The sequence below is a fragment of the Sinocyclocheilus anshuiensis genome, unplaced genomic scaffold (genome assembly GCF_001515605.1).
Source record: "Sinocyclocheilus anshuiensis isolate Anshui unplaced genomic scaffold, SAMN03320099.WGS_v1.1 scaffold68, whole genome shotgun sequence".
In the NCBI taxonomy this organism is placed as follows: domain Eukaryota; kingdom Metazoa; phylum Chordata; class Actinopteri; order Cypriniformes; family Cyprinidae; genus Sinocyclocheilus; species Sinocyclocheilus anshuiensis.
The window spans coordinates 59,309-76,091 of NW_015555741.1; the positions used below are offsets into that span (position 1 = coordinate 59,309).

At 36.2% G+C, this 16,783-nt stretch overlaps 1 protein-coding gene across 1 annotated transcript in view; it reads left to right on the forward strand.

The window, feature by feature from the left end:
* The first annotated feature begins 257 nt into the window (after positions 1-257).
* plxnb2b (plexin b2b) overlaps positions 258-16,783 on the forward strand; it is a 43,348-nt gene continuing 26,822 nt past the window's right edge. Inside the window, 11 exon segments of the mRNA XM_016466822.1 lie at positions 258-1,271; positions 2,631-2,819; positions 5,527-5,652; positions 6,151-6,251; positions 8,203-8,329; positions 8,808-8,964; positions 10,120-10,231; positions 10,669-10,780; positions 12,528-12,629; positions 14,488-14,580; positions 15,017-15,104. Of these exon segments, the coding sequence (XP_016322308.1) occupies positions 258-1,271; positions 2,631-2,819; positions 5,527-5,652; positions 6,151-6,251; positions 8,203-8,329; positions 8,808-8,964; positions 10,120-10,231; positions 10,669-10,780; positions 12,528-12,629; positions 14,488-14,580; positions 15,017-15,104 (2,221 nt within the window).

The window sequence follows — 16,783 nt, forward strand, 5'->3', positions numbered from 1 at the left end:
GTAGCTGGGATTTTTAGTAAGTGTTTATGTTTTCTGGGTGGTTTCTAGGGTGTTGCTAGGGTGGTTGCTACAATGTTTTTACGGTTCTAAAGCATATGAGCAACAGTAATAGTGATGTAATTAGCATGCACTACTAATTAACCTCAATTTTATACTTGCTTAACCACGCAATTCAATGCCCCAACAAATTGACACCACAACATCTGAACTTTGCATTTTGTCATTTGTCCTAATTCAAACTCTTTCTTTTTCCAGCAATGGCCACCTGGTTACCAGCGGTCCTACTGGTGCTACAAGTAACCACTGCATCTTCTGAAGAGCCCATACTGGAGTTTTCCACAGATACGCCCATCAATAATGTGGCACAGGACCCACAGACTGGCCGTGTTTACCTGGGTGCTGTCAATGCCATTTATCAGTTGAACTCTTCATTGTATCTTGAGGCCAGAGCTGAAACGGGGCCCAAGAAAGATGCGAGGGGTTGCACCCCTCCGGTGTCTACTTGTCAGGACCTGAAAGACACCAACAACACCAATAAACTCTTGCTGGTTCATTCGGATAACGGGTCGCTGATAGTCTGTGGGAGCTTATACCGAGGAATCTGCTCTCTGCTCAACCTCACCAATGTCAAAGAGCAGATATACTACAGCGACAGCAAAGGGGAGCGGACCTATGCCGCCAGCACAGAAGAGCACGTTTCCGTGGTAGGAGTCATGGCCACGCTTGAAATTGACGATAAACCGTTCAGCGTCTTTTTAGTCGGGAAGGGCTACGGAAGCATGGACAGCTCCAAACTCATCAGCACCAGAATCGTGCAGAACTACCGCGACTGGGTCGTGTTCGAGAGCATCATCGAGGCGTCTACGGTCCAGGCTGTTCCCTTCGTGCCCAAGTATCTTCACGACTTCCGCTTCACCTTCAAAAATGACAACTTTGTCTACTTCTTCTTTTCACGCACTCTCGGCGGAACAGACAACAAGAACTTTACTTTCGTTTCGCGCCTCTGCGAGAATGACAATCACTATTATTCATACACGGAGCTTCAGCTTAGTTGTGGTGTGAAGAATCGTTACAATAAAGTCCAGGCCGCATATTTGACAGACCCGGGGAAAGAGCTGGCTCAGGCCATGTCCGAATCCGGAGAGTATGGGAATGTCCGGGAATGGGATAAAGTCTTGTTTGTGGTGGCTAGCTCAGAGGAAGGGGCCACCGAATCAGCTCTGTGTATGTATCCCACGTCCAGTAAAGATGATCCATGTGTCAAACATGATGTAAGCAGCAGCTTTTCATAACATTGATCAAAGTGGAAAATGTATTTCTTGCCAGTTTAACAACTGACAGTGTTTAGCTTAGCTTAAATTTTTTTTTATTTAATTTTATTTAATTTTATATTTTATATATTTTATTTAATTTTATTTCTACATTGATTCCCGTTATTTACATGTAATTATTTAGTTATAGCATATACAGTATATTATATATTAATTATATAACATATATTTAAGATTATTTTAAAGCTGCAGTCCTTTTTTTGGTTACAAATTATTGAGCAAGTACATAACCAGCCAGTGTTCAAAACTATCGCCTTACATTAGCCTGATTCACGTCATTACGTCACGTCTGTGAACATAAAGAAGTTGTCCCGGCTACTAGGCTATCACATGTGAGGATCCTGCAGGTGGCCGATCGTTTATAGCCTTTTCTCACAGCAGCTGGAAAAATTAAATGTATCATTTTGATTGCGGATTGTAATCCAGAAAGGATTATGTGTTTATGAAATGCATGTGAATAAAATTAAATTATATTCCAGTTTTAAATGTGCTTCTGATTACAGATAGCGTGGGATTACACAAGATTTGTATTTTAAAGACAACCAGTTTGAATTGTAATTTACTTGTTCAGATTACAGTATACGGTGAAAATTCTTACTTGGGTCATATATTCCAAGACGTAGGCTAGAATCTGTGAGTGCAAAGTACAATATCCACACCGGTGCGGTGACTGACTGCTACGCACACATACTCCTCAAAACATTAGATTCATTCGCGCTGGAGCCATGCTGGCGCACAACCCACGCAAGGAAGATAATTCCGCAAACAGCTGCAATTGCAGGTTTTCAAACAGAGATGGCGACAAAGAGGCAAAATTTACGGACTGCAGCTTTAAATATATATAATATTTTTATATTAATTTAAGATCAAACTTTGTAGATGATTTGATCTGTTGATCAAACCCTTTGAAACTGAATTATAATTTTTAAAAAGGTTTATTTTTTTAAACTTTCATGTAAACACGCTCCACATTTTTGAGTGATTTCACTACTGCTTACATCCTGAAATTATCCTGGTTAAAAGTGTGTTTTGGGAAAACTGCAGCAAGAACTAATGATTTTTATGTGCTCAACATACAGCACCCGAAGGGTAGAGATTTACAAAATGTGCTCTTTTATAACCCATTTAACTTCTGTGATGCAGTGAAAGAAGATACTAGGAATAATTTTTTAGAGCTGGAGCAAGTTATTATATTTTGATGAAAGATTAACAAGGCTAGGCCAGTAGCGTATAAATAGTACATTTTGATGTCATGTTTATTTTAGTGTCTGTTTCCCTTAACTATTTGTTGTCTTGCAGAAAGACATTGTGAACCATTACAAGTGCGGAGCCGATTTTCTCCCGTCTCCATTGGCCAGTCGACAGGAGTTTGCCTTGAAGGCCAATCCCGTCTTCATCAGGCAGAACCTGCTGACCGCGGTGGCCGTGGCTGTCGAGAATGATCACACCATTGCTTTTCTGGGACACAATGCCGGAGAGGTGATAAAGGTGAGATAAGCTGTGTTAAATTCAAAAAACTACATTCACATGGTGCACAAACCCTCATCCTAAGGTGCTATAACCCATGGCTTTGAGGTGTTTGACCACTCTCTGGGAATATAAGTAGGAATGTATTCAAAGTTATGGTTTATAGGGATCATTCACCCAACAATGAAAACCATGTGCTCACCCTGATGCCATTGCAAATCTCTCTTGAGTTTTTCCTCTCTGGAACACAAAAGAATACTTTTTTTGTTTAGTTCTTTTTATAACAATAGCTGGGTTTCCATCCAAAGTTGCGAATTGAACTTATGCGCACAATTGGAATATCGCATAAAACATTTGCGAAAAAGCACTGTTTCCATCTAACGAGTCAAAAGAACAAAATCATCTTCCTGATAAACTGGCACTAAATATCACTAAGAAATGAAGGAGACGGCACTGAATATAATAATTTTCATACATAATAAATTACTTGCGCCTCAGAGCGAGCAGACGAAACAGTAAATGTAGAGACAATGCTTTCGGAGGTGGATGCTGATGTTTGGGAACGCAGTCGTTCGTATAAGACAATAAATACTTAGAATTTTAGATTGAGCATAAGAACATTTCAGATGCCGAGCAACAAGATCTGTCCGCTGGTTAGTCAGGTTATGTCGTCCCATAGCACAAATAACTTTTTGATACACACAGAGGAATTTATTCGGCATCTCCCATTATTCGCATTAAAGGTCATTGCACACTAAGTCCGAAAATTTCGTCCGAAATTTTCGCACGTTAAAAAATAATTACGACCTCACGTTATGTCACGTGTAATGTTTCCGGATCCGTTTTTCGCATCCGTAGCAAGCATTTTAAGAGGTGTTTTGACAGTTCAGAGCCACCGTACAAGCGAACGCCAAAATCCAGAATGGCGATTGTCACGTTCATCCAAAGCACAAAGCACTGTATATAGATCCTTGCACACTGAGTTCACAAAAATTGGTGGTCTTCTTTTTAATATGTGGCTCTAGTATCGCTAGCAAAAGCATCAAACTGAGCCACTGACATCCTGAAGTAAACTTTGAATCGCCCGTGATAATCCCGCTGCTCCTTAATAAGGAGGGGGAACTCTCCTTCCTCTCTATCTCAGTATCGGATGGACCCAATATTTCCTTTCTTTTTCTTTTTTTAAGAAGCAAGAGGACAACAAAATCATCCTCACTGCTTGAAGACTCCATTTAGTGCTGTTTTGTGAATTTTTTCGCAACGGATTAATTAATACGCATCGGACTCAGTGTGCAAGGTTTCTGTGCGTGACGAATTTTTAGGATTTCGAATACGAAAAAACGCATACGAAAATTTCGGACTCAGTGTGCAGAGACCTTAACCCTTTTTCGCAAATTTGCCCTTTCCATCACTTGTTTCTGATGCGATACTTCAAAATGCACATAAAACAGGGTGATAGAAACATAGCTAATGAAATAGAATTGAACTTTTTAGATAAAAACAAAAACATTGTAAAACTATCATAAAAGATGTCCATATGACCTATGCACTGTATTCTCAAGTCTTCTAGAGTCATGTAATAGTTTATGGGGAATTTTTATGAGGAAAAGCTCAACATTTACGTCTTTTCCTTTGTTCATGCTCGAAGTAGCAATGTGAATGAATCTTTTGAGTGAGTTGAATCTTTTCAGTGAATCATTTAATGCACTTCACAAGCGATTCATTCATGAATTAAACTGATTTTGTTCTCGAGTTCAACTCTATGATTATTAGTGAAAAATTACTGAAACTTTCGGGGGGTTCTCACACAAAGTTATCGTATGACTTTAGAAGATTTGAAATATAGTGCAAAAAGTCATATTTACTATATTACTGATATTTTTATGATGTTTTAGTATCTTTTTGAAGCTTGAATGCATAAGTTCTCATTATTATTATTACCTGGAAAAGAACAACCAGCACAGTATTCAAAATTTCTCCTTTCGTGCTCGAAAAGAGAAAGTCATACTGGTTTGAAACGACACCAAGAGAAAAATGACACAATCCTCATTTTTGAGTGAACTAACCCTTTAACTAACTTTTCCTCAATGTAAAAATAACCAAAAATTGACAGCCCGTAGGAGGACGCCGAAAAGAGGCCTTGTTAAGGAAATGTTGAGGAAATTTGAGACAACCAATTAGCGAACCGCTACAACCAGCTAGCTACCTGGTGTCACACACCTGATTTAGCATGCGCGTCACAAAGCTGGAGTTTAGGCTTTGGCAGGTGAGGGAATTGGAGGGTGAACGTAGCAAATCTCTGACAGAGGGATGAAAGAGAAAAAGATATTACTGTCACCGAACCCAGACACAACTAAACACGTTAGACGATATATTAGAAATAATGAACCTCTTGCTCCACGCGAGTCCAATTCGTACATCCCTATAAAAAGGCTTTGTTAGAGCTGATTATTTGTAGGATAGACAGATGAAATTGAGCAATAGATGGATAAAAACAGTACAGATGGAGGTTTTTGTGAATTTGCTGCAAACGGAGCCGGGTTTTATGGTCATTATGCGGCTTGTAGGCTATTAGTTGGGGGTTGACAGGTTGTCAGGTGCGGCTCAGGTGCGTGGGATGCTCTGAGGGGGTTTTGTGTGGTCTGTAAATATGACAGATGTGTCCTGTCCTGTGCTGGACTCTTTAATTGCGGGTTTCTCTGTGTCTATTGTTCTCTCTTTACCCCAGGTACATTTGTCAAGCCATCCAGAGGCGTACAACCCCGGTCCGGGCTACAAAACCAGCGGCTACATAAATAAGAACCTTTTCTTTGACAAAATCCAGGCGCACTTGTACATCACCACTGAGAAAAAGGTACGAGGCTGGAGTCATTTATCATAGACGGTGTACTCTTTGATTATCGCCGCCTCAACCTCAGGAAACGCATGATTGCGACTATTTCAGCGGCTTGTGTTGTTACGCCTCCTGTTGGTGCTGAAATATACGTTATTATTTTTTTAAGGCAACAATATAGTGTACGTCTTTCTGAGCTTTTGACCTTAGGTGGGGTAATTGCATTGTTTATTGAAATTCTTCTTGCTTTGCCGTTTGTTGTCTTCTCTGTAATTTTCTGCATTTAATTCCGCTTGAACTGATTAACACACAGGCTTCGTTTAGATCAGTTCATTTCCGTGTGAACTGATTTACTTTTCAAAAAACGACTTTACTTTTTATGGTTTTGACTATTGTTTCCTTGGGACCTTTTAAAGTCTGTTGAATTGTGACTGGTTTTGCATTGCATCCTTTAGATGCATCCTAGTTCTATTGAGTGCAGCTTTATTTGAATCATTTCATTGTTTTGTGGTCGTGTAGATCACAAAGGTGCCCGTACAGGCCTGCCATCTGAAGTCAGACTGCCAGTCGTGTGTCGCTCAGAGAGATCCGTACTGTGGCTGGTGTGTCCTGGAGGGAAGGTACCCACATTTTTCGGCATAAAATTGTGCTTATGTCTAAGTTTTATTAAGTTTAAATCCAGCCTCTGTTTCCACTGAACTTGGCAAATAAAATAGGAATAAAATAAAATAATAAAACAAAAATAAAATATGTATGCAAAATATTATATATTATATTTATTTTATATTTAAATAAACCTTTTATTTTCCTACATTTATTGTGTATACTTATATAGTATTTATATTACATACTACACGTATATTCTTTAATTAGAATTACAATATATAACAAATAGGATATATATAGTGTTATATTTATATATTATTTGTATATATCTGTATTCCTTTATATTATTTTAAATGTAAACTCATTGCATTTTTGACAGTTTTGAAATGATTTATATTTTATATTTTTACATACATTTTCTATTTATTTTATATTACTGTGTGTATATGTAGATATATTATTTTGAACTTGAACAATTGAATTCATAATTTGTATCGTATTCCTTTGTATTCTTTTAAATGTAAACTGATTGTATTTTTGGCTATTTTTTTACTGTTATATATATTTTATATATGAAGGGTTTGGTTTCAGAACGCTATAAATCCATTTTGATTAATTTGAGTAAAAATGTGTTTTCTTTACCAAGAAAGTGGCAAGATGAAAACCACTATTTTCTGTTTCAAACTTTCACATAGCATCTTTAGGTTATAATAACATTAAAAATTCAAATCCAGATTTAGATTTTCAAAGATTTATTATAAAATTTAAGTATTTTTTTCCCAAAATGCAATAAATCCATTGAATCAATATAAAAGTTATTTTTCATATTGAAACTGTTGAAAATGCACAACATAGTAAGTTGATCCACATATGACAGCCTCTGAACTTGGTCAATACTAATCTTATATACAGGCACTGGACTAAAAATACATTCAATCAGTCATCGCTCCCAAAAAGAATTCAACGTGTCATCTTGTTAATGCTTTAAATTAATTACAACAATAAAAGGAAATTTCATCATGAACATACATGAACAACAATATCACATTAAACCACAGAAATTCCCAAATGATATTTCCCTTACATTCAACTTCCAAAAGCGCATTCATCTTTGCCATGTTACATTCATTTAGTTGACTAGTGCTATACGCTGTATTAACAAAAACATAAATGGCATTAATAAAAACACTTACACTGACAATCTACTCAATATCGCATTCATAATCGAATGCGACTCATCTGCGATTATGAACGCGATATAGCAGTGATCTACGGCTCTGTGTATTAAGTGCTGCTCCATCTGAAAGCACGTAATGGAAATTTACTATTAATCACAGAACCGGTTTTACTGACGAGATGCGCATGACAATCACATGCGATTTATCGTGCAGCCCTAAGTTTGTTTGTTGATCACAAAGTACAAAATAGATGAGGAAAACTAGGATGCCGGGTGTATTCAAAGTGCCGCCATTACTGTCTGGAGTGCGTGGAATGGTGCGCTGTGATTGGTTGAGCGGATATATCGCATTCTGCAGAGAAGGGAGATTGGCGTTTGTCGCAGTTTGGAAAGAAAGGGAGAAAACATGACAGAATAACTCGGTGGATATCGCATTTTGTGTAAAATTAAAAATTGACTTTTCAATACTGACCATATACAATACTGATTTTGGCGGAAACTCAATAAAAAAAAAAAAAAGGCATTTATCGCAATTTGGAACCAAACATATTTTGGTTTTCTTCATATTTACATACAGTTTCTAGTTATGTTACTGTAAGTATAAATAGAAATATTATTTTTATCGAACCAATTGAATTCATGATTTTATTGTATTATTTACCGAATACAAAATTGCAGTGTAAAGACTCAATTATTGTGTTTTCCCTGAACATAAGTGTTGTATTATAATGTTGTTGTATTTAATTGCATGAAGAGTGTTATGTTATAATGCGTTATTGATTGCGTAGATGCACCAGGAGATCGGAGTGCAGTCGTGCGGAGGAAAAGAACGGTTGGCTGTGGAGTCCGACCCAACAGTGTGTGAAAATCATCTCTTTCCACCCGCCAAATCTCAGCTGCTTGAAGTCCCAGCAGGTACCAGGCTGAGTGTCGCGGACACAATTACCAGAGTCTTATTTTTAAACCAGACTGCTCAGCGCTGATTATGAGAAAAGCTGAGCATGACTCCCACACAATGAGGCCATATTGGTGAACAGACGGTGAAAACACAATGGGCGCTGATGGTGTGTTTAGAATGCTGTTGTGAAGGTGCTGCCATTGTGTTTTGCGCTTCAATGCAGTACGTTCTCTGATTACGGGATGTGTGTATTAAGAGGGCGCTTCTAGCTGTTTTATTGAGAGAAAAGTTGTTATTTGTTCAAGAACATTCTTATGAAATCTTAACAGTTATTCAGACAAAGTTTGGAAGTGTTATTTTGGAATGCATGGAATAAACACAAAGCAGTCACCTCACTGTAATCTGAATATACAGTATGTAATAGTATCAAAGATTTCAGATTGTTTTGCTCCTTTCTCTCACATCAGAGTTGAGAGTTTGTTAAATGTCCCTCAGGTTGAGATAAACGTCCGAGCGCTGCCGATCCTCAGAGATTCAGACCGTATCCACTGCGCCTTCGGCTCTTATCAGAGCAACGGCAGGATGGTGGACGGCCGAATCAGTTGCCGCTTACCTGAGCAGCATCTTATACCAGCGACACCTGCGCACCAAGGTACGTCACGACACAGGACCCTGAATGAACGGTTTAGTACCCTAGCCCTAATGAAGGGCTATCTGTTCCTGAAAGCTTCTCATTTTGTATTATTTTGTATTACATTTCAATTACATTTACTTGCAATTTTCATTCAATTATTTAATGAATAATTACTACATTAAATTGATTATTAAATTAAATTATTCATAAATAATTATTCAATACTTTATTATTATTATTATTATTATTTGATTTATTTGGCTTCAGTTGTTATGTTCCAGAATGATGTGGCTTTTAAAGCAATAGTTTAAATTTAAGATGTTATATTATTTTTGTGTATTTATAATACATTTTATTACCATTAATACCATTAATAAAAGCAATAAGGTGTTGTTCATAATAAATCATTTTTAATATATTTTTTTCTTATCATTTATCTTTTAAACAATTATTTAAAATTATTATTATTATTACTAGAATTATTAGAATTCATATAATGTTGCAGTCCAGTTCTTTTAATGGTCCAGAATTACGTGGGGTTTAAAGCAATAGTCTAACTTAAATAATATTATAATAATAAGGTTGTTTTAATTAAAATATTTTAATCATTTTTCATTCGTAATAAACCATTTTATTTTTATTTCATTTTATTTTATTATAATTGTCATGTTAAAAATATGTATGTATTTTAATATTTAATTGTTTTCTATTAATTATTTTATTATTTGATTTATTTTATTATGTTCATGCTATTTCAAACCTATATTTTGTTATTATCATGAAATTTCACGCTGGTTTTCAGCATTTCATAGTGACCACATCTGTCAAGCTACTAAAAGGGCAAAAAAAATCACCATAAAAGAAGTCAGTCTGGCTAATCTCCTCCGTTTAGCTGTCTAACTTGTGAACGAATCACTCTTTTAAGTTGATTCTTTCCCCTGAATCAGTTGATTTGGTTAAAAAATCAGACCGATCCAGTTCAACTCATTATGACATTTCAGTCTGTTCCTTATGCAGTCCTTTCGATACTTGAACTATAGTTCATATAGTCACAAGTCCACTTACAATGTTCATCAGGGTTTCTTAAGACTGTTTTGCTACTGTGTCTTTAAGAGTTTGAGGCTGATGACCTTTGCTGTGATTGGCTAACCTTCTCCTGTGCATTTTTTGCAGATTTTGTGGCGGTTCTGGTCCACATCTTTGTGAACGGTAGCGTGGAGGTGGCTTCCAGCGAGTACAAGTTCTACAACTGCGCAGCGACAGTCCGGAAAGCAGAAAATACGCCGTACGTTTGCTGTCTGGACTCCTATTGTCAGCGAGTGTGTGTCTCCGCTTTATGCTGACACCACTGTGTGTATAATGAATATGAGCATCTGTAACGATGAGGTTTACTCATAAATTGTAATGCATCACTGAAGCTGGAATTGAATTTGCTTCTGTAGAGACTTGCTTACGTTTTTTTTTTTTTTTTTTCCTCCAAGAGCAGGAAATTGCTTTCGTTTCGCATTCATTCATCACACATGAAAGTCGATCTCTCATCTCTTTTTTTCCCCTTCTCCTTGTGTTTTTTAAGAGCTCTGGGACATTGCTGATGAATGAGTATTATTTGAAGTGCACCGGGACTATATGCTTTTACTCCAAACATTTACACACTGATGAAAAATGTAACTAGAACTCTGATTTGAAACCTCTGCTTTAATCGCTCTGCGTGTTTCTCCGCAGATGCACTTCCTGTGTAAGCAGCGCTTGGGGATGTCAGTGGAACATTGCGGCGCATACCTGCACGGATCTGAGCAACGCAGAAACCGGCGCCAATATAATCAAACACAGACAGGTACTGAACAGAGAATCCAATGAGCTCACACGCACCATTTTCTTCCTTTTTATCAGTATTACAGTCTATTACACGCCTCACTTAGTACACATACACTACCGGTCAGAAAGGGTTTTTTTGTAAAGAAATTAATACTTTTATTCTGTAAGAATGCATTAAATTGATCAAAAGTAAAACATTTATAATGTTACAAAAGATTTCTATTTCAAATACATCTTTTGAATCTTCTATTCATCAAAGAATCCTGAAATAAAAGAGAAAACTCAGCTTTGTCATCACAGGAATACATTACATTTTAAAATATATTCAAATAGAAATAAAGTTATTTCAATTGTAATAATAGTTTTTGACCAAATAAATGCAGCCTTGGTGAGCATAAGAGACTTCTTTCAAAAACGTACAAAAATAATACCAACCCCAATGTATTATAAACCTGTATTAAATAAAATTTATTAAATTCGAAAAATCAACCAGAAATGGTGTTCACAACCATTTTACTTCAATCTTTTTTGAAAGGAAACAGAAAGAAATGCACCTGCTAGCCATCCTTGAGTTGTTTAAACTGCCAGTGTTGTCATAATTATGTCATCTGTAATGGATAATTGTTTATGAATGCATTTGATAATGTTTTAAGGAATGGTTCACCCAGAAATAAAAATGTGCTGAAATTGTACTCACCCTTAGGCCGTCTAATATGTAGATGGGCTTGTTTTTTTCATCAGATTTGGAGAAATGTAGCATTCCATCACTTGCTCACCAATGGATCCTCTGCAGTGAATGGGTGCCGTCAGAATGAGGAAGCATTATTATTTTATTATAAACACGCAGTTTTTCACTTCACAAGACATTAACTGATGGACTGGAGTGGTGTGGATTACTGATGTCTTTATCAGCTGTTTGGACTCTCATTCTGACGGCACCCATTCACTGCAGAGCATCCATTGGTGAGCAACTGATGGAATGCTACATTTCTCCAAATCTGTTCTGATGAAGAAACAAACTCATCTACATCTTGGATGCAATTTTTTCATTTTTGGGTGAACTATTCCTTTAAGACCAGGAATGTGCATTAGGCAAATAAAAACATCTTCTAAGTATTGCAGTATTGCAGATGAGGAAACGTGCTAAAAATGACATGTTTGAAAAAGCACACATCGAGTAAACATCTCGGTGATGTATGTCTGCTATCAGCGCCATTGATTTGGGCCACTTTGATTAGTTTCATGTGATTCTCGTCTTCAAACACCAGATCCAACTGGTCTAGATGTTTTATTTATTTATTTTCTTAAAACCATTTCTTGAAGCATACAGCTGAATCATTATCGATATCCAGTGCCAGCAATTTCAGAAATGGCCTTCACACTCTTTCATATTTGCTGCTTCCTGGAACAGCCACACATGAAATGTGAAATGGACACAAACTAAATGACTTTACTCGGAAAGTTTTAATGCAAAACACATTAGCTGAATCAGCAAAATAAAAACAAAATGGAGGGAAAAAATGAATTATATGCAATTATGCAATTAGACACAGTCACCAATGTCAGTGAGGATTTAATAGATTTCAGCTGTAAATAAACTGTTTTATTCATGCACGCCATCATAGTTAATGAGTTTTTCAGTTTCAATAGATGTTCATTAATTTTTGTCGGGTGTAGATTAACAATCGCTCAGAAAATTGCTGTAGATTAGTGTGGACTTCAGCAGATTCAGCTTTCCTGAGTTCTCCGGCTCCTCTGTGTTCTAGAACAAGAGCTGTCCGCGGTTCGAGAATCCAGATCCCGTCCTTATCCCGGTCGGATACAAAACCCGGATCAGTTTTGAGGGCATCAATCTGGACCCATACAAGGTGAGTTCTGATCATTCTTCAAGGTCACAAGATCATTCAAAGTCATTAAATCAATATTTTTGTCTTGTTTTCTGACACAATTGTGTAATATATTAAGTAGGGCTGTTTGTTGGTTTTTTACATTTTAACACATTTTAAGTTGGTTAAAATGTATTTGAATAAACTGCATATGTTTATTAAGTAACCTAATTAATCACTAATAATATATTTAATATATATTAAAATATTGTATAATATAATATAATGTAATATAATATAATATACTGTAATATAATATAATATTATGTATATTTTAATATATATATCATATATTGAAATTACTGTCATTATTATTTACATTACAGTTACAGAATATAAATAAAATAAAAATATTAATTAATACTAAAAGCATATATTAATGTTTATATTAATAACTATAAGCCTTTTTAAAATAATGCAAAGACATTTTATTTATATAATCAATCATTTTTAAAATGTAAAATTGACACCCCTAATATTAAGATTGTTTTCAGAGGTTATGTCCATTGGCAAATTATTTTATTTTATTTTATTTTATTTGTTGCTATTATTATTATTATTATTATTATTATTATTTATTTGAATTTTATTATTTGAATTTAATTCTTAAAACAATAAAAAATATTGCCAATAAAAAACTAAAGTTCAGCATATATGAAATATTTTATATATTTGAAAAATTATATATATATATATGTGTGTGTATAAATAAATAAAAACATATATTGTCATTATTTTAATTTAAGTCAATTTTGTAATTAATTTTGTAATCAATCTTGTTTTAAATGGGTGGTTCACTGGGTTTTTTCTAGGCTTCATTGTGTTTATGGGGTGCATTCTAACATGTGTTAATGCTTCGTTTTTTTTAAAAATTTTATTCTACACCGCTCTGTACCTTCTCCTATAAACACGCTGATCGTTTCCTGGTTTTATGCAGCCTCTCCCTCAGAAATAGGTGATGGGCTCTGATTGGTTAGCTAGTCCAATGTGTTGTGATTGGCTAAACTGCCTCTATATACGGGTTTATCCTGATTTAAGCTTTAATACAGTACAGCAACCGCACGCGCGTCCATGTTTAACGCTTCTCATAGCTATGTGAAAATAAGTGTATAATTGGAACAGTTCATTGTTGGAGCTGAGCTGAATGAGAAAGAGAGAGAGAGAGAGATATGCAGAGCATGTACAGAGCAGGGCGACACGAGGAACAGAATTGAGAACCGCTGCTTTAGAACATTGATTTTGAAACTTGTGAATCCATTATTAGAAGACAGATGATTGTTAGAAGACAGAATCATGATTAATATATGAATAGATTTTTACGTGCACCTCTAGTTTTCTCTTCCTCTTCTCTAAAGCAGCGCAACATGGCCCCGCCCCCTTTGCTGCCTTTTCCCGAGGGCGGGGTTTATCTGGGTTTGTGATGTCACAAACCCGGGAAGTAACTAGTAAGTTGTAGTCCCTACCAGCCGTTTTTGTAGACATTAAACTGCCAGAATTTTAAAAGACGATATCTCCGTCTGCATTGAACTTTCAGCTTGTTTATGCTCAAACAGCAACATTGCACACTAACTAACGATAAAAAGTGAAATCGCAATCAACCACCCCTTTAAAGGATGTTTAGATGTTTTCTGGACAGCAAGAGGAAAAAAAAATGTCTGTGCATTTATAATGCATTCGTGATCTGTTATAAATCGTAATTCAGTTTCCTCTAAACAGATCTGTCTGAATTTGGCTTGTACTTTTTTTCAAATTTGTTCCTCCGTAATTTCCTGTCCTCCTACCTGTGCATAAATGCAACAAAAGGGTTTTTGTTGATTTTTTACGAATTGTGACACTCCAGGGCCGTGATTTCACCATCGGAACAGAGCTGATGAAGTTTGAGGAAGATGTCAAGACGGAGCCGGGACCCTTCTACTCTTTCAGCGGTTATGTGGTTAGTTTCACACACACACACACACTCACACACTGATCTTTGACTTTCTCTCTCTATCCACATGTTGCCCAAGGCAGACTGTTTTTCCTCTACTGTAAATCTTTTTAAATAAAAAGCTCTTGCTAAATGATACACAACCAATTACCAACGTAAAGAGACACCTACCTCCACTTCAGTGGCTCTTCTGGGAGTTTGAGATTATAGCTCCCCCTGTTGGAAAGTCTCCAGCCTGTACTTCGTCTCTAGTGTTTAATGTGGAGGAGAGATCTGTAGGTAATGAGTGGAGAGAGAAGCATATACTGTTCGGCTGCTTTTTGACTTCCTGCCAAACTGCCTGTGGATACGGAGAGGAATATTTTTACCTGAGATGAGCTTGTGTCCAAATGAGACGCTTCTGAAAGCGCGTCTGACTCACCCTCTGATCTGTCTCTTCCAGTTTTACTTTGATAGAGCTCACGAGACCAGCGTTCTGTTCCACGTAAGAGACAAATACACGGGAAAGAAGATCGACAGCAGTCTTAGCGGTAATCACTCTCGCTCGCTTTTCATCATTTACTCAGCCTCAAATCGTATGATCTTTGTTCTGTGGAACATGAAAGGAGATATTTTGAAGAATGTGACAGTTGCTCTTGTAGTGGAGTTAAGCTGAATGAGGGCAGAAAAGAAAAGTACCATAAACATTTCATGAAATTGGTGCTTATGATTGATACACTATATCCCAAGTCTTCTGAAGTCATTCAGTAGTTTTGTGTGATGAACTGATCGAAATGTAAGATGTTTTTACTTTGAATCTTTCCCTTTCATGAGCTGTTAGCCATTAAGGAAATGATTTGACTCTCATGACCACTCAATGATCTGTCAGTGAGTTGAACTTGAGAATCCAATCAGTTCAATTTGGATATGCACGGCCGTTTCTAGCCATTTTGACGCCCTAGGCGAAATCACCCCCCCTCCTCCCATAATTTTATATATTTTATATATATAAAATATATAACATTTCGGACACCAGTTTCTTGTCACATTCAAATTGGTTGTCATAGTAACGACACTAATTTGTGGAGATTCAGTGCATTGTGAGTTCCACAAATCTGAATGCATTATTTGTAAATTGACTGTTAAGATAAACATTTTGCACAATTTATTATCTGTAGCCACTAGATGCCTGTATAGCCCTATGTAACAATCCCTAGTTGCTAAGAAATTGTCATCACACAAATTAATTTTATTACATTTGGATTTGAATACATGTTTATATATTATCAGTGGCTACTTTTTGTCTTTATCTTTTTTTTGTTCAATTGTTTTGTTGTTGGAAACATTGATTTAAAGTGTCAGTTATTGCGTTATTATTTCAGTCAAACCTATAAAACCCTTACTACCCCAAACTAAATATAAAAGCCTGATCAGTGACATAAAAGTAATCAGAATGCAGCTGCTTATTCCTTTGTTACTCATTGTTGCGTGAATTTCCCCTTTAAATAATACATAATGAGCATAATATGCAAATACAAATAAAGAGCATAATGCAATGCTCTGTCCTCTGTGTATGACGCTCCTCGCTTTAAGCGCTGTTAGAAGTGAATGAATTGATTCAGCATTTCGACACTTCCGTAAGGATGTGTTAAATTCGACAAAGCGGTTTAATAAAGAATGTATTGATCTTGTGAATTAGCAAATTTTACTTAAAGTTTTATATGGGAATATTACATAGTACACTGATCCTTTAACAATGCATTGGTGCAAAAGCTCACACCTTTTGGACCAATTTCGCAACATGATTTCTCGACTGCCACAAATACTGCCTAAACAAAATACTGATTTTGTGCACTTTTTACTGTACCAATATTATAAATTAGCCTTTGAACTTAGTTTTATTGCATGGCAAAAAAAAAGTGTTACCTTGCCAAAGCACTGACAGAGCCCATTGATCTGATGGAGTTGTTGAGCACTCCAAATCAGTGTTAATTTCGTCAACGAAGACGGCGACGAAAAATATTTGTTAACAAACATTTTTCCCTGTGACGAGACAAGACGTTGACGAGCTAAAACTAATATCTGATGATAAAAACTATGACGAAATTTATGCCGCGTCTTCGTTAACAAAACGAGATGGGACTATAATGTTATTTGAGGACTACCGGACATTCAAAATACATCCTATAGGCTACTGTCTTGTCCTTCAAAATGTGCGTCCCTGTCATTG